The 27,895-nt window shown below is 45.0% G+C and overlaps 1 protein-coding gene and 1 long non-coding RNA gene across 2 annotated transcripts; one reads left to right on the top strand and one right to left on the bottom strand.

Annotated features, from left to right (window-relative positions):
- Window positions 1-19,412, top strand: BAG3 (BAG cochaperone 3). Its single transcript, XM_086899602.1, has 4 exons — window positions 1-2,691; window positions 14,106-14,456; window positions 16,116-16,496; window positions 18,109-19,412. Exons 1-4 carry the CDS (start codon window positions 2,521-2,523, stop codon window positions 18,880-18,882), a joined length of 1,677 nt encoding a protein of 558 aa, XP_086755728.1. The 5' UTR covers window positions 1-2,520; the 3' UTR covers window positions 18,883-19,412.
- Window positions 19,413-22,755: 3,343 nt separating this feature from the next.
- LOC147651840 (uncharacterized) lies at window positions 22,756-27,685 on the bottom strand. Its single transcript, XR_015289774.1, has 2 exons — window positions 25,319-27,685; window positions 22,756-23,607 (listed from the first exon to the last, which is right to left on the bottom strand). It is a non-coding gene; the product is annotated as an uncharacterized LOC147651840 (long non-coding RNA).
- Between the last annotated feature and the right edge of the window lie 210 nt (window positions 27,686-27,895).

Raw genomic sequence — 27,895 nt, 5'->3', positions numbered from 1 at the left:
CACCCTGGAGCAAATGTTTAGCCTGGTACTCCTGGGTGTGTGAAGCACTGTGCAGATAGGAACATGGACAAGTCAGGAGTGCTGTGTTTGCACTTTCATGAAGAACACAAAAAGTAGAAAATGCTTGAGTGTTTTGCCTTCTGAAATAGAACATATAGACCTTGAGCCTGGAGTCTCATCTGAGATTAGCCAGACACTAAAGAGACTCACTTACCTTAATAACAGATTTTCCTGAAGCCAAGAGTTTTGCTTGGCAGTATTGCCTACACAAACATTTTCATAAATCATTCTGATCTGAAGGATGGCTAATGACAATATGAACTAGAAGCTACATTGCCTCAGGGTCTCAGCTATGGCCCAGTGACACCTCAGCACCAGAGAGCAAGCAGTGAATCCCTGTACAGATATCCTGTGTAACCTGCCTCACTGGCAGTGCTTTCACCTGCACAGGAAACCAGGCTAAATCCTACCTGTCAGGAAAGGCAATTTAATTAACAGAAAAAACATGATGTCTTGCCAACTAAATTCAATCACTAAAAGGCTTTTCCTTGTCAGTCCAGACTGTTCTCTTTCCAGCTGGATGCTTGTCCACCCTGCAGCAGCTCAAGTGAATCTTGAATCACTAGCCCATGATAATTTCTGTGAAATGCAGCCCCCTCTGTTTCTTAGCAGGGTACGCCCCCACAAAAATGTCTAACTTAAGTTAGATATGCCTTTGAAATTTCCTTTCATTAATTTTTTCACCTACTTGCTGACCTTTTTCGTTAGCTCTGATGAGTACACGGTTGGCTGCCAGCTCCAGCAAAATCAAAGAACCCCCCCATTCTTCATGCCTTTGTTTACATTCTCTCAGCTACAAACCCCATCTGTATCACTTCCTCAACTTACAAGAGTAATTTTCCTGCAGGACCTTTGTAACATCTGTGTCCCCTGTGTCTGAATCAGCTGCTTTTGTTGATTTGGAAGAGACTCTGGCATATGCTACAGGGAACATATGGTCTAAGTGTGCCTTTCTGTTGCAAAACTGAGAGTGAAATTCCTCTGCAGACTGGAAGCAGAATAAATGGCTGATATTATGCCTTTTGAGGCTACTGCTGACATTGGTGGGGCTGAGCAGAAGTTTTATACCAGAGATCACGAGAGGCAGCAGAGGTAGGAGACATGGCCAGGGACGGGCACTGCAGCTCAGGACTGATGTGAGATGAGCGAAGTTTGGGATTTGTTGCTTAGAAAACAGGTGAGTCAGAAAGGGTGATAGCAATAGAGACATCTGCAAGTACATGCTCTGGGGAAAATAAAAATTAATTTATAATATTTAGGAGTCAAAAGCACACAACAGAGGGGACAGAAAAATGGCTCTGTGATGGAGCAGCGTGGTTCTGACGGCAAGAGACACAGGATGGAAGAGCTGCAGGAATGAAGGAGCAAGTGTCAGCAGTTATTTGGTTTGTCTGTGTGACAAACAAAACCCCCTGTCAAAAGATGAATGTCCATCAGTGTCAAGCAGTATCAGGAGATCTTTGATCCTGCCTTGAGCTAGGAGGAGATCCTGGCTGTGCTCAGGAGTGTGAAGAGGCAGAGGTCCTTTTGAAAGAAGAGATACTTCAGTAAATAAGCATCTTCCTCCGAGGGATTCATGCTTTGAATTCCTCTAAGCAAATAGCTTTGCAGAAGGTAACTTCTGCGTTTGAGGGACTCTGTGCATTCACTCTTCTACTCAGAGTAACTATCAACAGGCATCTGTGCCTGCTCCTGTGACTGTCAGATGACTACAAGTGGTGTAATTGTGAAGCACAGCTACCTCAAACCAAACCCACTGAGTGCAGGACGTGCTGATAGTGCGCCCATGAGAAAGCCACTGTTCTAAACCTCACAGACAGCCTCTGCCTTCGGGGGGATTTCTAAGTGAATCTGAGGACTGAGACACGCATTTGCAAAGCGCCGAGAAAGTTCAAGCCAGCTGAATCCAAAGAACAACGCCTGTCCGCACCCTCACTTGAGAAGCATTATTTTTGCTGTTTATCAGCCCTAAGCTGGAATGATCGGTCACGGAGCAGGGAGTTCTGGGGAGGAGCTCTGATCGCTCTCCGCACGGGGCAGCGGCCCGGAGTCGCCTTGCGAGAGCGCCGGAGAGCTGCGGGCTCCGCCAGGACGGGCTCGGGGTGCGCCAGGGACCGGCGGGGGCAGGAGGGCAGCTCGGGCTGCTACGTTCAGCCTCGGTGCCCGTGGAGCAGCCCCGCCCGCCCTGCACGCCGTCCCGCGGCTCCCGGGGCGTTCCCAGCGAGCCCTTCCCGGTACCCGGGGGTCTGCCGAGCCGCGCTGGACACAGCCAGAAGTTTCCAGCCCGCGGCTCCTTCGCCGTCCCCCGCCCTCCTCCTCCTCCTCGGCGTCCCGCCCCTCGTCCCTCCCCCGCCGCCGCCCCCCTCGCCGCCGTTTCCAGACAGTTCCAGCCCCGCGCCCCCGCCCCCCGGCCCGCGGCGGATAAAGCGGCCGGCGCGGCCCCCCCGCGCCTGCCCCGCCATGAGCGCCGCCGCGCAGAGCCCGCCGCCGCCGCAGATGGAGGGCAGCGCAGAGCCGCTGCCCCCCGGCTGGGAGATCAAGATCGACCCGCAGACCGGCTGGCCCTTCTTCGTGGATCACAACAGCCGCACCACGACCTGGAGCGACCCGCGCCTGCGGGCAGCGCCGCAGGTAGGGCGGGCGGGGGTGCCCGGGCCGGCTGTCCCGGCGGGGCGAGGGGGGTCGGGGGCCGCGCTCCCCCCGCGCGTGGCGATGCGGTGAGGGCAGGAGCTGCCTTTTGTCTCTGACGCACTGCGGTCCCTTTTTTGTGCATTCAATCATTTGATACCTCGGCCCTGTAATGTTTATTTAAAGTTGGTTAAGTCCGCCCGGCCTGCCAGGGGAGAGTCGAACCTGATTTATTTTTCAGCCGAGAGCTGCCCGGAGGTTGGGTGACTTTAAAAAACGAGAGATCCGGCTCGGACTCCGACTTCTTTTTTCTTTCCCCGTTTTCTTTTCCACGGTCCCAAACTCTGGCGGCAGCAGCCGCTCCGGTTTTGTTGGGAAGCGCGCTCGGGGAAAAGGCGCATCTCAGCCCAAATATGTCCATGGAAGGAGAGGCGCTGAGGGGAGAGCGGCCGGGGCTCGGCCGCGGCCCTGGGAATGACCCTTTCGGGTCAGCCTCTCCGGCTTTTGGGGAATACAGCTCGCTCCTCGGGGCTCTGCAGCCCTCTGACCCCGCAGCGAGGCGGCTGTGGGCAGAAAGTGCTGGAAACTTGAGCCAAGTGGGATTTGCCGGGTGGGAAAGCAATTCCCCGGGGTCTCGGCGCGCTTCTCTGCGCGGAGCATCGCGTAACCCCGGGCACGCCGGGCTGCCCCGCGCTCCCCGGGTGTCCTTCCCGGCCGGGGGCTCGGGCATGTCCCGGGCACGGAGCTCCGCGGGGCTGGACTGGAGCCCGGGGCCGGCGGCAGCCGGGGAGGGGCCGCGCCGGGGAGCGGCGGGCGCGGAGCCGGGGAGCCCTGGCGAGCCGGGGGACAGCGGGCACAGAGCCCTGGTGAGCCGGGACACGGAACCGGGGAGCCCTGGCGAGCCGGGGGACAGCAGGCACAGAGCCCTGGTGAGCCGGGACACGGAACCGGGGAGCCCTGGCGAGCCGGGGGACAGCAGGCACAGAGCCCTGGTGAGCCGGGACACGGAGCCGGGGGACAGCAGGCACAGAGCCCTGGCGAGCCGGGGGACAGCAGGCACAGACCCCTGGCGAGCCGGGGGACAGCGGGCACAGAGCCCTGGTGAGCCGGGACACGGAGCCGGGGGACAGCAGTCACATATCCGGGCAGCCCTGGTGAGCCGGGGGACAGCAGGCACAGAGCCCTGGTGAGCCGGGGGAGAGCAGGCACAGAGCCCTGGTGAGCCGGGACACGGAACAGGGGGACAGCAGTCACATATCCGGGCAGCCCTGGCCAGCCGGGGGACAGCAGGGTCGGGGCTGCGGGGTCTCGCAGCAGCGGGGAAGGAGCCGCTGGTTGCGGGATGCGGCCGCACCGGCTCTCTGTTGGAAGTGTTTCCTTACCTTATGTACAACGTGAGGAGCGAAGCGCTCAAGAATCTTTAATTATTTTATGAACTTACCGTTTCTTAAAATAGTAATTGCCCGGTTTGCGAGCGCAGACCGCGACTGAAAGCTCGGTGTGAGAGCAACTGGCCTTGGAAAGGAAGGGACGTACTTCTCCGGCATAAATTAACCCCCTTTGCAGCTCTTTAAGTGCTAGATCGTTTGCTCTGTAAATAAATTCTAGCAATAACACACAGAAGTCTTAGAAAAATGTAGTTTGATAATAAGAATATTAAGACTTACAGAGGAAAAAGTGTTTTCTCTCCTTTTTGGAGGCACCTGCTAACCCTGGCTGTTACGGTAGTAAAAATAAAAATAGTGTGGTTTTTATAACCATGGAATGTACTTGAGAAGAAAAGTGTGCTGTTTACTCGAAGGCTTTTGTTCCAGGAATACCACTTGAGATTAACCCATTTAACAGAACAGTCAGATTCAAGCTGCTTTCAATAATTGTGTGAAGAGAGTTGGAAGCTGTCTGATGGATCAGCCCTCTGCTTGAGTGTGTGCCTGAAACAAAACAAATTTTCACCCGATCTCGTGTGAAATCTGTGCTGATGGAAAGTGCCTCTGTGCCTCTTCTGCCAATTGCAAGGGCTGTCACAGGTACAAAAAGCTGCATCTGCTTTTGAACAGCTTTTGTGGGATATGCTCTTTTCCAAACAGGAAAATTTGTTATTCCTGGCTGTAAGCAGGAAATTTGTGCTTTGGGTTTGTTCACTGGGAGACAGAGAAATGCCTCTAGAGATGAACTGTTGATTTTTGGGAGTTGTAGCTAAAAAAGTCCTCCAAGTGATGGTGGTAGAAGTTGTGTGTAACTGCTCTCACAGAGCCATTTATCAGAGTATCGAGTTAAATGTGTCTGCTGGAATTTGTGGACAGCTGCTGAAATCATTAGTTTGTTGAGTACCACTTTATTTCACAAGGACAGGTATTATTTAGCAGAAGAATCAGGCCCAAGGAAAATATGTCTTTTCCTAAATATTCCCTTATCTAGGCAATGCCGAGGAAGGCAAATTACCCACGGACATTGAATTTCAAATTGAGCAAGGATTTTTGAAGACACCAGACTTCTGTTAATACTTAAATGGGTAGGAAGGGCATAACCACAGATGAAAGCAAAAGAAGAGATTGGATGGGGCGAGCTTTCTGATTTTCTTCATTCTCAGTCTCACTCAAATGAGAGCTTGGGGCTTTTAAAAGTGATCTGAGAATCACAAAAGCTGACTGCATGTGCCAGACTTCATGCACCTTTTCAAGGATGATTATACAAAGATGAAATTTGAGATGACTCCATTACCGCATTGCTTTCACTGAAATCTGATGGTGAAATTAGCAATTTTTTTTACTGCCTTTGAGGTGGTCTTGCACTCTATCCACCAATATTCTGTCTGTGAGTGTTTGTTCCCTTTTCTGAAGAGATTAGGCAATGAAATGAGGAATTACACTGTAAGTGGACAATGACTGGAGCACAGATCTAGGGCTAAGTGAGCTTTTCCAGCTAGGTGAGAATACAGTAGAGACAGTGTCATAATAAAGTCCTGTTGTTCCCAAGTGCTTGATCTTGGTCTTCTCACTTACTCTAGGCTTAACATCAGTAGCCATGCTGACTGCAGTAATCTGTGCCAGACGCATAATCAGGTAAAAGTTGAAGTGGCTCTTCTGAAATTTTAACCCATGACAAAGCCATTTTAAAGCAACAAAACCAGACCTTGGTTTTGCATTTAACTCTGTATTTTAGGTGCATTCATGAATTCTCATGGCTCCTCTGTTATTTCCTCATTCATTCTGGCCTTTTTTTATTTTTACCCACATGAAGAATGGGTGTTCTTCTACTGCATGTTTGCTTCTGTTATGTGTAAGAAATCACTGCAGCATAAGGATGGATTTGGGAGCCCTTCTTGAAAAAGAGGAAAAAAAAAAATCTCATTTTGTTTCAGTGAGAAGTAAGGGATGACTTTGCAAATAACAGGAAAATATATATCAATGAAGCTTCTTAGTAGCCTAATAATTTTCTTTCAAGGATCTAATTAGTTAACAGTGAGACATGTAAGGAGTAAGATATAATCAATACTGTGAAGATGTATATACATCTAGTAAAAATGTGTTTACTAGCAGTGTCACTCTTCCTTTTTTTTTAGTAGAATTACTCATTTCCTATGCTTGTTTGTTGTAGTTACTTTTTGTGCTAACTTAGGGTATCACAGATCTGCAAACTTCCTGCAGGATTGTCTTATAACATTAAATTATTAACTTGGTGTTCCCCAAAGTGTCAATAAAAATAGATTGCATTTAAAGAAGAAAACAAAGAAGGTTTGTATAGGTATTTATCGATGCCCCTTCTATGTGTTGTTTCCACATGCAGTAAATCCCCTGGGAAATAATGCAGCTAAAAATAAACTAAAGGAATGGACTCTGCTGAGCTTCACTACAAATATTGAAGGGATCAATAGCTCACTGGTGCCTTGGGTTTGAGATAAAAGCTGCAGCAGCCAGGCACGAGTCAGGGAGCAGCCATAAAAGTGATCTATGATAAGTATTGGCTGCAGCAATGACTGCACAGGCCTAAACAAAGGAAGAAGAAGCCATCTCACCCTGCTGCTGATGCTTCATTGGGGAACAACTGACTACACCTAATTTTCCATCCTCTCCCTTCATGGCTGTTGCATCTCTTTTCTCTCTGCTTCCCCAAATAAGTCTGAAGTCACTCAATTCGCATCTCTTTAGCAGTGGGCTTATTTTTGAGCACTGACTTCTCATGGTCAAGTTGACTGAAAAATCCTTGGTAGAACAGCCTCTCTGAAGCTGTATCTCTCCAAGTGGTTCCCTTCAGGGGAGGGGAATGTGAGGTCAGCTTAGTAACAATTAAGGTCTCTTCCACCTGCAGTGTTTTTACATTCCTAATGCTGATGAGCATTCTGTCAGGCTAATAAGTTAGTTACTGGATTAAAAAAGCACTGCACAGAAAAGACTTAATAGGTAGGAGTGGTAAAGTTGTCAGTAGGGGATTTTTTGGAGGGTTGTGTCCTGGCCTTGCCCAGACTCCCTGCAGCTGCTTGGTGCAGTTATTTAAAGCCCCCTCAGCAGAACATGGTGAGCAGGGAGTTAACTAATGGACATATCAATTAACCTGAAAACAAGGGGTGGATCTAATCAGAAATAAGAGACAGGAACACAAAGAAATGATAGGAGTTAATGCAAGAGGAAAAGCTGAGAAGGTGTTGCAGGGTTCTGTGTAACTCCTGGCACCGTGTGCCTCTTATCTAAAGGACAAAGGAAGAATACCTGTGCCAGGTGGCAGCACTCTTACCTAGGAACTGTATTTTTAACACTTGTATGCACAGGCAGAACTTTTCCATGACTATGTGGCAAAAATAGAATTGTTCCCACTTGAGCCATGATAAGGCAGGTAACAATCCAATATGCTTTGGGGTGTGAAGGCAGTGTCACTCTGTAGGTAAACTGTGGTCTCCCTTCATGTCAAGGTAAATGTAAATGAGAAGAAATGGCTCGTTCACACAGATCACGTTACTTAGTTACAGGCAAAAGGAAAAAACCTTAAATATGTTGTAGAAGCTGTTGGTTTGATTATTTTTATTTTATAATTTTCCTTCTTGATTTTACAGACAGGAAAGTCAGGCATGGGGTGAGGAAGAGACTTGTCTGACATCACCCAGTAGGTCAGGTAGCACAAAAGTGTGTTTTTTATGGCTGATGGCAAAGCCTTATTATTAATAAATGGGGTGCTAGGTAGCAAGTGCTTTTACAGTGTTGGAAAATTGTTCTTTAAGGAAGTGAAGTCAAAAAACTTGCATATAAAATGAAATTTTAGATGAAAATACGGAGCCTGACTATAAACTGAAATTCACAGCCCACTCTTCAACCATTATCTGCTTATTCTCCTTATTTTAATGGGGCAATAAAAACAATACTTTAATTGTTTTGCTAATTTTTGAGGCTTGTGCTTTCTGATGTATTTCAGATTCCTGGGTCATAACTAATAGGAAAGCAACAGTTTGACCACCTGCTTCTTGGGTAATGATGCAGCAAACAGAAATAACTGAATAAAGTGTCATTCTCAGCACCCTTGACAAGGATATTTCTGTTAGTGCTCTAAAGGGCTTTTCTCTAACTCCATCCACTAAAGCTGGTGGGGTGGGTGGTGATCCCAGCTCTCCTAAGAGCACTCTGCTCCTCGGAGCAGTCATTGTTTCTTTCTCAGACATGTTCAGTTTGGCCCATCAGGTGCTTTCTGTGCCAACTTCCACTCACGGGCACACAGGGCAGGTGTTGTCATGTCTGCACCAAGGCATTTTAGCTGAAGAAAGAATCCTCCTAATGATTAAAGGAGGACAGGTTTTGTTCCTGGAACAAGATTGATCTGCAAGATAGCAAACATATTTGCTCCAATAAGGCTCTTCCTTTTCTTTTCCTTTCTGAAAAGCTTAGGATTAGTTTTCTCCTTCAGTTTTTAATCGTATTTATTTCTAATGGCATCAGTTAGAGTGAATGTTAATGTAAATACCTGTATAATACAATTTGATAATTACAAGAGAGAACAAAAGGCCTGTTTGCCTTGTGTATGTGCATGTTGGGAAATAAAACTCAGCATTCAGCAAGTAGAACATCAAAAGCAGCTTGGCCTGTAATTGGGTTACATGATGCGACTGACACGAAGTTCTACTGAGACAGCTCATGCAACTAAGCTTATTCATGCTTTCCTTCAGTCATTAGCTAATGATATCTTGCTCAAATGTCTATGTGCTCAGTCTATATATTTAAGCACAAATTGTGAGCAGAAGGGTGAGAATGCAAATGTCTGCAGCTGCTGAGGCAGGGCTGTAAGAAGTTCAGAGTCAGCACTGAGAGTAAATCACTGAGTACTTTCCAACTTGTGTAGTTCTCTGGGAAGTGTTAGTAAAACCCAGCTCGTGCTGATGTTGTGCTGTTACTGTGTTCAAACACACAGCACAGGTGAGGAACTTCGGAGAAATACTTGGGATATGTTGATTTCTATTGGTAGCAAAGGTAGTGTAGCACTTTTGTAGTTTATGCAGCAGAGAAGAAAAGGTCTGGCAAATAGTAAAGTAGAAGTGGAATCTAATTCCAATGGTTAAAATTTGCCTTTCTATGACAAAAAAAAAATTGGTATTTTCTTTAATAAATAGAATAGTTACTTCATTCTTAATTTGAATACTAGGTACCACTGGCTTTTTTGGTTATTAATGGCAGTTTCTGATAAAATATGGGTTTGAGCAAGTTTGTGAACAAAACTTGGTTGTTATGTCACTCATTTTGGCTATATTGCTGTATGTGATTGTGGAAGAACAGAATAATGCTATTCCCTTCTTCCTAAATATATAGTATTTGGGCTTAAAGTTGTGAAAGGTGTGCTCTCAAGTAAGATTTTGTCAGGTACTGATATTTTCTCAGTCATTTGAGCAACCAGAATAATTGTTTGCATGGTAGTCTATAGCAGCAGCTTACAAGTTCAGAATGACAGGAGTTAGTGGACCATCTATTTGCATACAGAAAAATTGTTTAATCTCTTGGCAGTGTTGGTAAATTTTGTTTTCCCCTTGCTAGGTAATATTTACAAAGCAGGTACAATTTAAATACTTGCACTGCTGCTCTGCAAGAGCCACAGGGGTGCTGCCTGTGTGAATAACATGTGTTTTAGAGACTGAATTGACTGTACTGCAAATAATGTCTGTGCAGGTTAAGAGAAATGCAAGAGTGCAATGGCAGCAAAGGAGGCTTTTAAACTTTATTCTGTAGACCATTTTAATATTTGAAGAATGACAAATGTATTATTTAAGGAGTCTCAAAAGGGAGATTCTGAACTTGATAAAACTATTCAAGTCACTTAACATGAATACAGAATATTTTGACAAATTTAATTTGAATGGTAGAGCTGTCTGAAAAACTGCAATGGCAATGTGCTGGCATCAGCAGTGACTGTATTTGCAGGTTTCTGTGTTTGAGTCTGAAATAACACTTGAGCAGACTTGGGGCACACTAGGAGTTATCCATTCTCCACTCCAGATAGTGCAGCTGTACAGGGAATCCTGGTGCAAGGTTGTGCTTTTGCTGTTGCTTTTTTCATTCCAGTGGCTCGTGGCTTCAGAACTCACTTAAAATGGGAGCAAGCTGAAGATTTTACTGTTGGTCCTGACAGTGCCCTTCCCACGGGAAGCCAGCAGTAGGATGTGGGGATATGAAGTGTTTTTTCCAGTTGCACAACTCATGCTGGCTGCACCTTTATTTATCCTGGTGATGGCCTCACAACAGAAACGCTTGTCCTGGTCTGGAGAGGTGTGAGTGCTGTCACTGCTCCTGAACAGAGCTTCAGGCACAGCTCCCTGAAGAACTGTCCCTCCTGCAGCTGGGCCAAGCCTCTCACTTGTCTGGATGTCATGACTTACCTCAGCACCTCCTGAAGTGATGGATTTGGGTTTGAGGTCCTGCAGGTATTTCAGGCTACCTGAAGTGTCGACTAGAACTGTTGTGAAAATTTCTGAGCTTTTCGAGACAGTTTTTGCATTTTTGTGCTCCCTCCTTCTGAGGGATGCTCTCTCTTCAAGGTAAATTGTGTGATCACAGCTGGGATTGCTGATAGTCGATCCTGTACTTACTGAAAATTAGTTGATACTCTGCTGCTTGTAGCTGCTCTGAATTTTAAGGCACTAATTGTTTCCAGAGAAGAGGGCAGGATAAATTTGCCTCTGTTTGTTTTAATGCAGAAACCTGAGTTGGGTTCCTATTTTTTTTGTACTTAAACCAGGAAGGATTATGGACTAGGACTTGCCATTCATTTCTTGGTCATTTCTCTTTGTGCAGATTGGAGTTAAATTTGAACTCTGGACTTTTTCTAGGTAACAAGTTTGTTAATGTAACAAGCAAGAACTGTGTGTGATAGAAGACAAAATAAAAAATGGCTACTTTTTGTTGTGCTGGCTGTGCTGTGGAATTAAAGCATTGGGAGGGAATCTGTGAATTTTTTAACTTAGTGTTAAGATGAGAGTTTTTCAGAGCTTGATTCCATTCCTACCCATTGCCACCATGTTCCCAGGCACACCTGAGCTTCTTCTGAAGTCTTCCAGAACCTGTTTGCCCAGGCTGGAAACACAGGCTCTCCTGTGCAAAACAGCTGCTTTGGCCAGAAGTTTGGAGACAGGGACTTTGGGATCTGCACACACTCACCAGATACAGACACAAACCACTGGCAGCATCTCCCTGAACCTGGGGCCTCCTTCCTGGTGTAATTCCCCAGTGATGGGAATTTCAGAATACCTGGATTGTCAAAGATTGTGATTGTACCACAGTGGGAAGAAAAGAAACAGGGAAGAAAGAATGTTAAAGATATGGTGATACAAACAGGCTAATGTGGCAACTGTTTGTAGAGTCAAGGATTAATTAAGGGTTGAAGGGGACAATGTAGATGAGGAAGTGCAATTGTGATGAGAGCACCTTTCCTAAACCTGATCTGTGCCTCGGAGCCACTGATGGTGGGAAAAACAAGGGCGCTGCATTTGTTCCTTTACCGAGGGCTGTTCCAGTATGACTGCACAGTTGAGGCCTCTGTGGTTAGATCTGACTACAGGGAAAAAAGCCTGTAACAAACAACCAGTTTGAAGTATTAACTTTCCACAGGAGCAGCACAAGCTGTCTGGAGATGTAAGAATACGTGAGAAATCATGAGAGTGTAGTCTATTAAAAAAAAAAAGAGAACAACAAAACAAAACCCCCCAAAGTATTGACAGAAGCTTTACTTCATTTACAAACTGGATGCTTTGAAAAAGCAGTTCAGCCTGATTTTTTGCTTTGGGTTTAGGCTGCCTCTTTTGTATTTCCTAGCACAGCTTAAGTTGCAGTGGCAGATTTCTCAGATTGCTGAGAAGGTTCAAAACAAGGGCAGCCTCACGGGTCTGAACATGAAGACAAGGAAAGGGAAAAATGCATGGCTGGGTTCTTTGTAGGGGATTCATGGAGGGTGGGGAGAGTGGGACACTGACCATGTTGAATGATTTATCATTGTGGGTTAGACCAGAAAACTTGGAGGTCTTATTCCCAAATGGAGCCATCAAAGACAATGCAGAGCCCAAAACAACTTTTCTCCCTTTGGGCAGTTCTGTACCCAGGTGGAGCAGAGCAGCTTTGGCTGACAACCTCCTCATGCCTGAGCACCTGTAGGAGCTGCTGGCCCACCCAGCTCCTAAACCCTTCCCAGCATTGACCCTTCCCTCAGAGCCGCTGGAAGTGAGGGAATCTCCTTTTTATAGCGGTGGGAGCCGTGGCTGCTCGGGTTTCTGCAGTGGGGACACAGCCGAGCAGCTGGTGCTCGCAGCATGCCCGGGCTCAGTGCAGCACCAAGGTGCTGCTTCCCGCTGGGAATCGTGGGCTCCCCTCCCAGCACAAGCTCTGACACACGCTCTGCCCCGGCACAGCCACGTTGTTGTCAGCTGAGCACACCTCAGATTTATTTTCCGGCAAATGCCGTTTGCTGACGTGATGGCGCGTCCCTCCGGATCCCGGCAGAGCTGTGGGGCCGGGGTTGTGCTGGTGGGAGGTGAAAGGGAGAGCGTTTGTTGGTGTGTGGGGTTCTGAAAGCCCCTGGACAGGCTGCATGGAGAAGAGGAATGTGGTTTCCTGGTAGGGTGAATTTAAAATGACTCATCTGTGGATCCTGGTGCAGACGTTGGCATGAGATCATCCTTGTTCTGCAGCTGGGAAAGCCAACTTCAGATTTCTTCTCTCTGCGAACTTTCTAGGCCTGGCTCTCCTCTATGTCTCTTCTAGAATTCTTCCTTTGTGAAGGATTTTTTTTTTTTTTTTTATAATGGGTAAAAGGAAATGGAACAGTGGTGTTCAGACTTTGAACTTGTTCCTTTCTGTGTTTTTTGTTCTCATTAGTTTACATAAAGAACAGCCTCTGTTCTCTGCAGTTTTATTGCTAAGAGTAATTCTCAGAAATCACTTTTTCAGGTGATACTATTGTATAGGAAGAACACTGATAATCTGGTTGATAAAACAGTGAATTCCTGATGAATTAGTATGTTAGTGTGTACAGGAGGAACATGAAATATTTTTGCAGCTTAAACACCCCTTTAAAAATAGGGTTTCCAACACTTGCACCATATGTCCCCTTATTAAATTCTCCTCTTACTGAATAATGACATTACCCTCTGAATGACAGAGGTGCTTGTTATATGATCTGACTTAGAGATACATCTGGAACTTGGCCCTTGCTGGGGTCTCAAAATAGAATGACCGATGCAGGAAGAACTTACTAGAGGGCTTGTGAGGGCTCTTAGTACAAACCACTTCCACCCTTGCCAGAGCTTTGACATTGTCCAGTGAGTGTACTCAGACAACACAGGGATTTTTAAATCTTGCTTTTCAGCATTTTCCTCTTTGTTAAGCTGTCATGTCTTCCCCTTCCCTCTCCCTCATTATTTACTGAACCAGATCCTCCTTTGCTGGAAGTGAATACATTTTCAGTGTGCAGTGTCAGTATCTCTCTAAATAGCCAGTGGGAAGAATGATACCAACAAAATTTGTGTTTCTGTTGGGATTGTCTTCCTTGCAAGTGTCTTTTCAGATGTAGCACAGATGTGTTCTGAGAGGTGCTGAGGAAATGTCTTTGGTCCCATCGGTACTTGTTTGAGTTGGGTGCACTCCCTCTGAAGAGGGTGGGCAGGTGCTGGTGATGAATGATAAATAAGAAATCCAGGTGGAATTAGACAGGTATTTCAGAACACAAGTGAATGCTTATGAAAAGTGAGGGTGAAAGCCCCACACATAAGCAGATTTTTTAGCTTCCTCCCCTTGCCTGCAGTGTTGGCACCTGCTCTTGGCTGCCCTGCACAGGCCTGAGAGGCTCTGATCTCCTCATACACAGCTGATGCTGCTTTTAGGACAGACCTTTAGGGCAACTTTCTCTCGCTGTGTTTATTGAGCTACCAACAAGTGTTCTGTGCTGTTTTTCTCTTGCAGGAAGGCCAGTCCTCAGCCAATGGCCCATCTCGAGACAGCCCCAAGCAGCCGGCGGCCCGAGAAGGACACGTGGGCTACCCTAAGCTCCGGGCAGGCTACATCCCCATTCCCGTTATCCACGAGGGCCTGGACGGCCGGCAGCAGCACCCCTGCTTCTCCTCCCCTCAGCCAGGGCTGCAGAGGTACAAGACAGAGGCCGTGCCCGGCCCGGGGCAGGCTCAGCCACCCCTCAGGGGGGCCTCCGGTGGCCCTGAGTCGCCGGCGAGGGGCCCGTCCGAGGCCGCGGCAGCCGATAAACAATGTGGACAGACACCGGCAGCTGCGGCGGCCCCGGCCACGCACGGACCTGAGGTGAGCGTCAGCATTGCTGGGCTCTGCTTGCAGTGGGCTCTGCAGCATTTATGGCCTGAATGTCACACGGGGAGCTTAGCCCAACTCACCACAGGATTGTGTTTTCCCAACACTTCCAGAGTACTGAAAGTGCACAGTCACGGCAGCATAAATATGTATGGGTTTTTTCTAGCGTCACCCACTTGTGTTCTGGAATGATTCTGCAGAGAGAAATGCAGAGCTGAGCAGGCCCTGTGGCAGGGGAGGGTTGTTTTAGCGTTTGTACAGGTTCCCCCACAAGAGGAGGATGCAGACAAGCCTCTTGTGTTCTGCACCATGAGTCAAACTGGGTGAACAAAGTGGGAGAGAGGAGTGTCCAGTCAGCTAACAACCCAGGCCACTTCAGAAGATCTTTGCTTCCTAATTGCAAATTTCACTTGTATGAAATGGATTTACATATACACGGATTTAGAAGGGAATTGTAAAGTTTTTTTGTCCTTTGGTGGCATATGAAAATACTTTCAGACCATGAACTTCTTTGAAAAAAAGTCACCCTGCTTGTTTTGTTTTTCAGAAGGTGGGATTTTTGGCCTGCTCTCTGTAGAGAATTAGCAAATTGGTATTCTTGTAATATATGGAAATACAAACCTCATTTTTATTCAAAGTAAGATGAGCAGGAAATTCAGCCTTCACCAGGCTGAAAACATATCAAGTCTGTAATTCAGCGGTGGTGGCATCTTCTCTAAAACCCATTTGGAGTCTGAAGAATGTAATTAAAATCCTTTTGGCAGGTTTCTCAGCTGTCTTGACTAGCCATGCCTGTCCATAGACAAGAAGCTCAGCTTTTCCTCTTCCCAACTCTGTACAGCTTTGCCTTGTCTGCAGAGTGGCTTTAGGAACGCGTCTTCTGTGCCACTTACGTGGAGACAAGCAGGGAGGACCTCAGAACTTGCTGTTGCATGCTCAGCAGTGCAGTGTGGGTGCCAAGTGACCAGAGCCTGTGTTGGGGACCCTACACTGCACATGAGCAGTGCCACCACTAGTGCCACTGATGGGTGCTATAATGCAAACCATCATTTATTTATTCAGGGCTCCTGCTGTTCCATGGGCAGGTAAGCAGGTGATCAGTACCAAAAGAGGGGTCTTGTTCCCCTTCTCTCCTGCCTTGCCTGCTCTCTCCTCTCGCAGGAGAGGGGCAAAAGGGAATTAGCCATATCAGCATTACCAAATTAATGACATGCTCTAAAAATCCCAACAAGACATACAAAATCTGTTTGTGTGGCCAGGATCAGAAGTCAGCGTTGTGTGCTCTTAGGGGTTTGGGTTTGTCTCCAGCACGTAATTTGTTTGCTTAGCTTTAGTTTACCTCAAATTTAACAGGTTTAGACAGGAACAGCCATGCAAAAGCAGAAAACATTCTGACTGAGCATCCACTCCCTGCTCATTTCAGGGCTGGGAATGCTGTAGCTCAGGTTCCTGCTTGTTGTAATGATGCTCTCACAACTTGTGGTTTGTCTAGTGAGGCTCTTGGCCAAAAATCCAGGGAAATGGAGTCCTTGCATGCCGGAAACACGAATTCAGTTTCTCTGATGACTGCCTCCTTTTCTTTTTGGAAGGGAAAAGTATTGTGAGCACACAATGATTATAACACTTAATAATGCATTTTTGTTTTCATGGCAGCCTCAACCTCCTGGAGCCTCTGACCCTCCAACAGTTTCCCCTCAGACCTCTGGCAGACCCAACGCGGGGAGCCATCCGCTTCCTCGCGGTTATATTCCAATCCCCGTGATCCATGAAAACATGCCACGTCAGCCAGCACAAGCCTACCACCAGGCACAGAAGACCCACTACCCTGCCCAGCAGAGCGAGTTCCAAGCCCACCAGCCAGTGTTCCATAAAATCCAGCCAGAGGAGAGGGAGCCCAAGGCAGCACGAGCGCAGTCTCCGTTCAGAGTGGCTCAGAGAGGCTCCTCCAGTCGGGAGAGTTCCCCGGCCAGAGTGAGTGCCCAGATGCAGCCCCCAGCTCCCATCCGAGTGCAGACAGGAGTAGAGAGACCCCAGGTATGTAGAATGGGGAAGTGATTCACTTGCCAGGGACCTGAGCGTGGCTAGAGCTGAAAAATGAGCTTGTACTAACACATACATGAAAGCACATAAAGCAATCTCCACTGCTGGATTTAAACAGACTGGGAGATCCTGAGATAAGCAGCAAGTTGCCTTTCCACCTGTCAGGACTGTGGTGTATCACTGAAATATGATTTAATGCACGATTTAATCTTCTCTTGTCAGAGTATAATTTGGTGTAATTACACTGAGGTCACTGATGTTGCATTATGTTTATGAGAAGAAAACCAGGTCCGTGGGATTTGTGACATCTATGTAAATATACTTCACTGGTGCCTCAGAACCATTTAGGGGATAGCATCAGCTGCACAAAGTAATTTTTTCTATGAATGAAGAGGATAAGCAAAATCTAGAGCTTTTTATTCTTCTGTCTTGAAGCATGTTCTTGGTCATAGAACCTGCTGCTCATTGAACATTTTTTCCATGTTAGAATTCTTACTAAAACTACAATTAAAAGGCTACTGGGAATTAGGCAACTGTGAGTGTGTGGAAGGGGGTATGTACAGAAACAAGCTTTGATTTCCTCTCTGGAGAGTTTTCACATTAAAAATGACAGGAGCAGAATTAGGTTAATAGTTTTGAAAACCCAGGCTAGGACAAAACAAAGAAGACTCAAGATTTAATGGCATATTCTAGGTCAGTGCTAATTTATTTTTGTGGGTGAGAGTTTGCACTCCCTAGTCAAATTTTATATTTAACAGGTAAAGCAGTGACAGATTTTCAGTGCAGGCCATTTGTGTACTTGTTTTAAATAAAATACAGGTATTTTACTCCGGCCATGTTACTCCATGACACATTTAAATCCATGAGACCTGGATTTAATATCTTTCAAAATCACTGTTTATGTGCCCAAGTAAGTAAAGGGGGTATCAGGGAGAGGAAAATGCAGATCTCATAAATTTCAGTTTTCTGCTAAGATTTCAAAACTAATCTCAATTTCAAGAGGTTTTGATGATTTAAAACTGGAGTAATCCCAAGGATAGTCTATAATTGCTACAGTGTAATAAGATTGACACAGTAACCTCTGCATGTAAATAGGTTAAAGATTAAAAATAAACTCTAACAAAAAAAGGAACGTCCTGAAAACTGGAATAGGATAAGAATAGCCCAAAAAGTGATTAAAAGTCAGCGAAGTTGTAGGCTTTTCAAGAAAGATGAGCCCTTAATTAGTGAAAAAGGGGATGGAATCTTGACTGTGTTACAGTCCAGCTGCAAGAAATCTCATTGACTGAAGTTAGGTGAAGGCTTTGCTCAAAGTTCCTGTCTTTTAAACCTGTTTATGGGGCTGATTTTATTGAGCATGGGCAGGATTTGGTGGGTTGAAATTTAATGTTTGAGAGAGTTGATTGGTAACAATAATAGCTGTTCATCACAGTGCCATTTTTCAGTTTAAAACAGTAAAATTCAGCCACGCTCAGGGAAGATTAATCACCTTGTGTGTGTGAAATTGCACTGCTAGGAGTACAGAAAATTAGATGTTAGCATGCTTGTTCTTTAGAGGGAAATAAAGAGCATTGTGTCTGAACACAAAACTTGCCTTGCTCACCAGGTTTCTCAGCAACAAGTCCCAGCTCAGGAGCCACCAAGACCAGCCCCTCCTCCTGAAATCAAGCCTGACAACAAAGCAGCCCCGCCGCCTGAAACGGAGGTGCCCTCCACATATATCCCAATTCAGGTCACCCACCAAGAACCAGATCCTAAACTACCACCCCAGAAGCCTCCAGCCATGGCAGAGAAAGCTGATAAAAAAGCTCCTTCCCCAGCTAAGGCTGCTCCCCCCCAGGAAAGGCCTCCTCCTGAAGAAGTGGCGCCACCAAAGACGATGGAAACAGAAGAACCTCAAAAGCATCCCGGTGTTTTGAAAGTGGAAGCAATTCTGGAGAGAGTACAAACACTTGAGCAGGCAGTCAACTCCTTTGAAGGCAAGAAAACTGACAAAAAGTACTTGATGATTGAAGAGTATTTGACCAAAGAGTTGCTAGCCCTAGACTCAGTGGACCCTGAGGGTCGTGCGGATGTGCGCCAGGCCAGGAGAGATGGTGTAAGGAAGGTCCAGACCATTTTGGAAAAACTTGAACAGAAAGCAGAAGATGTCCCAGAACCTGTTCAAGTTGATGGACTTCAGCCAAATTTTCCAGAGCCTAAGCCCCCGCAGGAAATCATGGAGATTGAACCTGTGGTAGTCAAGAGCAAGGGAGATAGCAGTAATAAAAATGCTAAAGAGGAAACCAAAACAGAAAGACATCAGCCTGAAACTAAGGAAGAAGTGTTTACCAATCTCGCCACCACGACAAACACATCCAATAACCCAACTGAACCATAGCCACGTGCTGAAATTAGGATCTCTCAGACTTTATAACTTAGTGTGTTTAAGTGAATTTTAAGTTGCATGCATTTCCAGAGCTCTTTTCAACTGGTTTTAATTAACATAGCAGCTTGGGACACCGTAAACACTTTGTAGGGAAAGGAGGGAGCTAGAAAGAAAGTGATGCATTTATCCTTTATTCTTACACTATGTAAAAGACATGTTTCAAAAATAAACCCTGTACATTAATTGCTTTTAGATCAGCTGAATGGAAAAGAAAAATGACTTCAGGGTTAATATTGATGCGTGTTGTTTAAGGTGTATTCTTTTGCAGGTGATTTTTGTAAAATCAGTGGCCTGCATTGTCAGAATACCAGTCCTCCTACAAGTATAACCACTCTTACCAGTAATGTTTTTACTTTTAATGTTCACAGTTGGGCACTTTAATGATGGATAGAAAGTGTGTAAGAAACTGTAGGGATATTTATATGTGTGCAGGACTTCAATGCTATATTTTAAGAGGGAAATAAAATAATATGGAAGCCTAATTTAGTCTTGTGATTTTATAAGCTGGAACTGTAGAGGCAGTAAATGGTTTTAAATGCACTCTTCTGAACACTGATACTTATTAGTGCAGCATTATAGTTGAAGCCTGACAGCTGTTTTCTCATCAAGGCCAAAACATGCCTTTCTCTATTGATGTCCTCCCTTCTGATGTTGTTGCTGTGTCACATCTATGAATTGAGAAAGGAATTTGGATGAGCATTTCTGCCCCCTCACCGTGGAAGTTACCATTTAACAGAAATGTTTATAACATTGAGATCTGTGGTTGTCTTACAGAAATTTCCAGATCTTAACTTCTTCTGCAAAGTCATTCTTCTATTAACAATTATGGATTTTTGTATGCATAAGTACACTTTTTTTTGTATTTGGAAACATTTTGTATTCATAGAGTCATTAGGATTTCTCTCACTTTGTGAACAGTTTTAAGCAATGCCTTGTTTGAAGCAGTTTGCACTTAAGCAAGGGAGATGAACCATCTTTCAGCTACATCCATGTGAAATGAAAGCAGCAGAGTCAGTGCAGAAGTGCAGGGGAGGAAAGGGTCCTAACTAAAATCCAGAAGTTACACTTGACTTGTTAATTTTACGAACACAAATTTTCTTTTACCTGATAGCATGTTTGCAGCATAGAACCCTAAATTTATGAATACCACAACAGATGATTACTCGAGGCAATTGATCATTTGCTGAACTACACTTAGAATCCTTAGAGTGTATTCAAAATTAGGTTTAAATCCATTTGAAAAATATCTAATTTTTAAGAGGCAGGTGAAGAGTGGTCATTGAGAACTGTCACTCTTTATTTTAAAATAACAATATAGCATGCAATTATACTGCAATATGTGTAGCATTTGGGCTGTGAACTGTCTGCTTAGCTGTAGGTGGAAGGTTGATGCTTCTTTTAGTTTCATTTTCATAGTCAACAGCACTGTCTGAGAATACACAATGCCTTGTAACCTTTTGGCTACTCCAGCTTTGGGAGCAGCATTTGAGGCATTCTAGAAGAGGTGTGAAAGTGCAGCTGCCTGCATAATTCCTGCATGAACTCACTTCAGTGGCACATTGCTCATGCAGGGTTACATTTCAGCTGAGGACATGTATCTGACATCATGTAACAAAAATACTTAAATTGAGGAAAATCAGCTGTGGATTTTTAGATCTGAGCTCTCTAAGCAAAGTCTGTGGATGGTATAAGGCCCTATCTAATGGTTTCTCTTAGTAGACCACTAAAGTAATCCAGATCAAAACCACCTCATTAATTGAGGTGGCACAGTGGAAATTAGGATTAGAGTCTTAAAAATGTAGCGTTTACAGGAAGTTAAACAGGTGCTAGATTTTTAATACGTGTCATCTGCTGCTAATAGGGCCTGATTCATGTTACACTATTCAGTGTTTGTCAGAGTAGGTGGAGTCAAATTCAATTACAACTGATGAGGTTCTTTTAAGAAGCAAAACTGGAGGTAGAGCTGCACTATGCCAAGTGCTGCTTTAGAAGTTGATTCTTAAAGTCGGTGCTACTACTGCAGAATTAGGTACAACTCAAAACAAAGTGAGGTTTCATGATGTGGCCTAATAAGGGAATGTACATTTGGCTGCCCTGGAGCTGCCTAGCTGGAGACTGGTGCTCTGAGTCATAATCTCTCTTTGTTTCCTCTCTTGCTCAAGTCTAAACTGCGCCCAGTCCAGCTTATATGTCTTGACACATCAGCATAGCTACAAATCCTGCATAGGGGTTGGGAGGAGGGAGTGGCCAAGGAGGAAGCAGCTGAAGATTCCCACCCATTCCCTGTGAGCTCCTGACTTCCTCTGTGCAGAGGCTGTTTGCTGCCTTGAGTTGGTACCAGTGATGTGGAGCTGGCAGAGGAGGGAAAGGGAATTCCTCCTTCACTTGCCTTTCTGCAGGATGGTGGTACCTGCTCTGTGCTTCGACCCTGGGTGGCAGCTGGAAATTTGGCTTTGAAAGTCAGGTAGAAAGTAATTGGGAGTTTAAAACCATAAGAATTATGTTACCTTACTTTTCAAATACAGCTGTGCACAACAAACAGCAGGTGTGCTGTTGAATGCAAGGTTTTCTAGTACACAGTGCATTTGCAGTAGCCATTTCAAAAAGCTGAATAAATGTCAAGGAACGCAATTTATTCAAGAGCAAACGATCCCCTGTCTGTGAGAGGCACTGCTTCAGCTCCTTTGAATGCAGCAGGAGGGATAGGAAAAGCCTGTGCATGGAACCACAGCAAAAGCTTCGGCTGTTTTCTGATTGCACTATCTTGTCCAGCTAGTGCTATTTTAAATGCCAGTAGTGGCCTGTTCTCTATATTTAAACCCTCACAGCAGCAAGGCATTGTGTTTCCAGTAAATATAGCATTTTGACTATTTATTTGCAGGCTGCCAAACCATGCCATGCCCCGAGGAAGGGGCAGCAGTTACACTGCCCCCAGGAGCCAGGTGGGACAGGCCTGGTGTACAGTTCCTCTCCAGAGGGAGGGACAAAGCCTTTATCTGGGATATGTTTTACTTTCAGCTTTTATGTTGGCTCAGCTGTGTTTGTAGGCAAGGTGGGAACGGAAAGGGGTACAAATCACACTCCACCCAGGAGGCAGGAAAGCAGCACAGCAGTTTGTAGAGGCAGGCTCTGCCCCTGCACCTCAGGTCAAGGTAAGTCAAGGAGATCAAGTCCAAGGGAATCCCTGATCCAGTGTCCTGAGTGAAGGTATCTCTTTTAAAAGTAACGTTAATAAAAAATTAGCTTCTGGTGGCTGGCACACAGCTGCTGAAGAGGACAGATCTCAGTCCAGGTATGCTTATGGGAAGGTTTTAATATGCTACGTTTCAGTCTTCCCCCTTAAATGTGCATGTATTTATCTTTTTAATTACTCAGGTGACCAAATAGAAGGCACTATATCATGGACTTAAAAGATGTACACAAACATGGGGAAAAATTGGCTTAGACTAAAGGTATAGTAATGGGCAATAATTTCTTTTTCTGCTTTTGGTCCTGTTGTGTCCAGGAAATAAAATGCAGATGTCCTAGAAACAAAGCTTAGCGCTGTAAAAGTTGAATATTGTAAAATTTTGGGTTTATTACAAAAGCTAGCAATAAAACAGTTTTTCTGATGGAAACAAATCCAGCCCTTCTGGGCCACTTGGGTAAAGGAGGCTTTCAGGAAAAACTAATCTGAACTCCACTTGCTGTGGAATACAGATTGAAGCCAGAAATTAACCATACAAAATGCCATTTCCTGGAGCCTTAGTGTAAATATTAAAACTCCAGAGCCAAACTTCTTTGGGTAAATACAGTACTGCCATTAATGAAATATGGACATAATTATTTTAGCATTTAGAAAACAGTTGTTTTATTGGCACTTTTCACCTATTTTACGTGCAATGGTACAGGAGAGTCAGATGTACAAGTGTGTTTATTTTTTAAGATAAACCATTTGCTTAAAGATAAATGGGTGACACTGAGATACACTGGCCTGGTTGCACAAAGAAACAGCCTTTAAGACTGGATAATCTGGGCTCCTGAGCTGTGCCCAAAGAACCCATCCATGGGATTGTGCATGGGATCAGTCCCTGTGCCCGTGAGCCACGGGGGGACCGTGGATGGTCTGTAACACTAGAGACCAATGTAACTGAATGCCAGCCTCTGTAATCCAGGGCAAGAGTTATTTTAAGATGGGCAAGAGGCTGGTTACAAAGGAGGGGAACACACCAATTTTCTGTCAAACACCCTTCCAGGATCTATAAATAAGCAACCTAAAAAGAATAAGGAGGCTAATTCAGTTGTTCCTGCTGGAATTTCCACTGCAGAAGCTGGAAATCTGCATGAAAGGAAGGAACAGGTCCAGCCAGCCTTTAGCTTCCGTATGTCCCTGCACCAGCAAATTGCTGGGCAAGCAGGAGTGGGGGATCTTACGTTAAATTTCAGATTGTAGGAAGAAAAGCACATTTGCCACACATATTTCAGAAAATAATGCCAAAGGGCATTGATCTGTAACTTCATATTTCTTCTGAAACCTCAAGTTTCAGGATTAAAAATGTAACCTGGAGTTGTTCATCCCTGGATCTTTAAATTTGACATCTCTTCAAGGATTGTGCAATGTTCTCTGATGTGTTCCACAACAAACCCTGATAGGGTTTGCAGTAAAGGATAACGTTGTTGGAAGTCTTGGTAAAAAGGCTGGAGATAGAACAGAGATGAAAATAATTAACTCCTAATGAAATATGGTGCCTATGTTAGGAATGAGGTGAGCAGGCAAGAAAATGTAACAAACTTTGAAATATTACTACTTATATCTACGCAGTGCATAGATGATCTGTCTGCTGTTCACCTGACTTCACAAATATAAAATCATTTTTTAAAATGGAGGGTTACATGAGTTTTAAAACAGTAAAATAAATACACTGAATTTAGCAACAAAGGAGTTATGGAACTTAGCCTGTTTTTTACTGTGTTTCTGCAGCCCCTGACAGTGAACAGATGAGACTGGCAAAATCATCCACATGGGTTACTTGAAACCCTGATTTATTGCTTTTCATCATTTTGTGAACTTTGAGTTCTCATCCATTTCTGTCTTGTCAGGAAAGGTCTGCTCCTTCCATTTGCAGAAATGAGCAGCGTCTGGAATAATTCCCTTGCGCGTTTCCCACAGGGCTGGCAGTCAGATAATGTGGGTTTTTTTCTGCAGTCCATACTGATCTGTGGCAAATAGGAGTTGTCAGCACTCTGTCTTGCCACTCCAAGTGCACAGCTCAGATTGTAAAATCTGTTAGTAAGAGCCATAATGTTTAACCCAGTGCAAGTTTTCCTATTTTATTTAAATCAAGATGAGATGAAAGCCAGGAAAACCTAAACCAGTTTTTCCCAGCAGCCACACGTACAGCAATTTTTACTTCCAAAGGACTGATGAAATGATAACACACATCCCTAGTTGGGCATTTTAGTAGGTGTTGGTGAGTACTTGGTCCCCAGGACCTTCCCTGGTGTCACAATTGATGATGAGCTCCTGCCTCATCTCCATTCCTGCTCTCCCCAGCTGCCTTTCCAACAACCATGAAATGTTTCTTTCCCTTGGCCTATTACCACTTAGAAAAAAAAGCAAGATAGAGCAGATTTGCATTGAAGATTTCTCTTAAAATTTTAGAGTTTGGTCAAAAAAATTGCTGTGAGTTCAACTCAGACCTCTGTCATCAATTAAAGGTGATCTTGACCCTGAGCCAATAAACTCAAATGTTTATCCAAGTTTCTGCGTGACTGCATACCCAGTATAAAGCCAGCTCTTAAGATGGAACATGCAAGGATCAAGGTAGCTAAATCAATCCAAACTGGGCTTCTCTCCACCCAAAAGAGTGAGATCATACGATTTACTTTAAAACTTTGGGAATCTTCAACATGGCAGATGTAAGCATCTGCTGGTGCAGAAAGTGCACTGAAGAACTACCAAATTTTAAATGGCCTTTTTTGTTTCATTTTGTTCCTAATATTGTTAGCTAGCACCCTGACAAAGATTAAATCTTGTACGTCAGAGGTATCTTTTAATTCTAAAGAGTAGTGACTTCAATTTGCTACTCTGTGATGAATAAAAGTATCAGGACTGAAGTTTAGCTGTATGGATATATTAGATTACACTGAATAAAGGATATAAGGTAGGGTTGGATAACAATATCATAAACAAATATTGCTGCCTAGAAACAGCAGGCATAGACACATTAAAATATTTAAGGTACTTTTAATATTAACTACCTAGCAACCAGTCCCTGATTGCTTCAAGGAAAATAGGCACTACTGGAGAAGGCAGGAATCATAGCAATTATTATTGTTACACCTTTTGTTTTTCCCCCTCAGTAACAATTAGACACATAATTTTCATTATGTAATACAATACAATTACCTGCGTAGGGAATCCCTGCCTTAGATAGTTTGTGCTTGACTACACTAAGAAACAGACATGGTTGTGAAACTAGAGGACGTGGGTTTGATAGAGCTGAGAAACTTCACGGCTGAGTTCTGGCTCGTCCAGTGCCTCGGATTTACGGTGTGACCCCAGCGGCCTCTCTGTGCGCACATCCCTGTTTTGGGACAGCGGCCACACAGCAGCAAGGGAACCTGAGGCACCTTACAGGATGTCATTTGGCGAGAGAAGCGGGCCAGTCAGCTGTCTGTGAGGTTCTGTCACCTCCTGTACCGGAGTGTCCCAACGAGGGCTCACGGTGCGGCACTGCCGCCTCTCCGCAGCGCCTTCCGAGCACCACAAGTTCCTCCTGCCGTGCTGCTGAAACACGATGGAAAACAGTTTCCTGCAATAGTGAGGAGAACTTTCTCATCTTGCATGTGCCCACCGTGTTGGCAGATGCTCCCCAGCGGTGTGGGCAGGCTCTGGGGGATGCCCGCATTCCTAGGATTTCTTTTCAAAGCTTATAAAAGGTGCCAGGTTTGCATTGGAGGCCTTGGGTTCCTGCACTTCCAGTTATAACATTGACATATCCAGCATTTTAACAAGGAATACTTTCAGATTTGGCTTCCAAGCTGGGTTTTGTAGAACTCTGCTTGCACATGATCTGGATCTTCACATAAAACCAATAAACATTTCCAGTCTGGGTTCTACATGAAGATAATTATCCCCAACACAGGCATTAGAGTTTATTACAGTTTATAAACTCAAAAGAAAGCCATTGGTTCATTTCTGCACCTCTTTATTCCATAACAACAACTCTAATCCTCATTCCAAATCTCAGAATCACCAACAATCCTAATCCATCAGTCTCAAAAGAAACACAAGCCTTCAGATTCAGAAAGAACAAACCCAGAATTTTCCCAGCAGCTCTTCTGGAGTGAGCACAAGCAGCAGCTCTTGAATTCCTGCTGGCTTGAAACTGAGCACAACCTAACTGAGGGAAAGGAAGGTAAATCAAAGTGGAAAAAACACTGGGGGAAGGTGTGGTTTCAAATACTTTGCTCTCAGTGTCACTTACTTTCGAGATTAATGAGCAGATCAGTGTTGATGTGATGGGCCTGGCTTTTCTATAGGAGACAATGAATCAACTGGCTACAAAACCAGGCCATGCATCAATGTTCACCCAGAAAAAGTTGGCAAATTTTACTCACTCACTTGAATTTGAATGAGGAATGTAGAATTGAGACATATCTTTATTATTTGTGTGTATTGTACTTTCCTCTGATAAATCTGATAAAAGTTATTTCTTTACCATAAGTGATACTTTCTTGTTTAATTACATTCAAATGAAACATGTGTTCTCAGATTTTTACAGAGAGGCTTAAAGTATTTATCTTCATAATTGATTCACGTTTTGTACCATCCAAGCTACATCACCAAGAGGGTGAAATTCTCTCTGTGTCACATGGTGATATTTTTACTTTTTGTCCCTCAGTTTTCCATTGGGTGCTCTGCATAAGTCTCCAGTAGTTGTTGATGAAGCCTGATCCATTAGAATAATCCCTTCCTGCTGCTTCTTTTCCTGTAACTCTCCTCTCATGGGCAGGAGATTTAAGAGCTTTTTGTGCTTACAATTTCCCCTGTCCTCCCTGGTGGATTTTCTGTCTCAAAGACTGGACAGCCAAAGCTTCCTTTGCTTCCAGAAGCTGGAACAGAGCCTGTGTATATTTATGGAAATGACAAAGCAAGAAAAGACTCCATTTTTGTATTAGCTCAAATGGACATTTCCAATGTGATTCAAGCAGGTCATGTGCAGAAGCCATATCTTGGCAAAACAAAACCCCAAGTTTAAAATCTTAACTCCTGAAATTCCTTGGGCTTGAGCTGAGGAACTTGTTCCTAACTAGCATGTTTTGTTACATGATGCTCTGATAAAGGCAAAATCCACTCAGTGGAAGAATTTAACAGTGCCAGTGAGGGGTAACTTGGCATCTGTCATACGTATCTTGAGATGGGGAGATTCTCATTAGATATTAGGAGGAAATTTTTTCACTCTCTGGGTTCTCAGGCATCAGGAATTGGTTATCAATGGGGATGTTGGAGTCACCATCCCTGGAGGCTGGCTGACATGGTTTGTGGTTTAGGCATTGACAACGGGATGATCTTGAAGTTCTCTTCCAACCTTGACACTTCCGTGGTTCTGTGGCTCCACACAGGTGCACCAAGAAAACGCTGCATCAGAGCCTCAGCATTTCACCCAGCAGAGCGGCACCAGCTCAGCCTCCCGAGGGCGGCCTGAGGCGGCCGCGCTGTCCCACAGCCCGCTCCCGCCATGGCGGCCCGGCACCGCGCGGATGACGTCACAGCCCCGTCAGGCAGCGCGGCCGGCAGGGGGCAGCAGCGCCCCGCGGATGGCAGCCAAAACATCGAATTTTTACAGAATTTTACAGCAAAACAGCGGCGTGACGTGAGAACCGCACCTGAGACCGGCACAAGCGGCGGGGACTGCCACTGAGCTCCGCACGTCTGGCCTGTATCATCCTTATGGCACATGCACATCATTTTTGCCTCAGG

Source organism: Cyanistes caeruleus, chromosome 8, assembly GCF_971803275.1.
Source record: "Cyanistes caeruleus chromosome 8, bCyaCae1.hap1.1, whole genome shotgun sequence".
Classification (NCBI taxonomy): domain Eukaryota; kingdom Metazoa; phylum Chordata; class Aves; order Passeriformes; family Paridae; genus Cyanistes; species Cyanistes caeruleus.
This window is presented reverse-complemented; position numbering and strand designations above follow the sequence as displayed.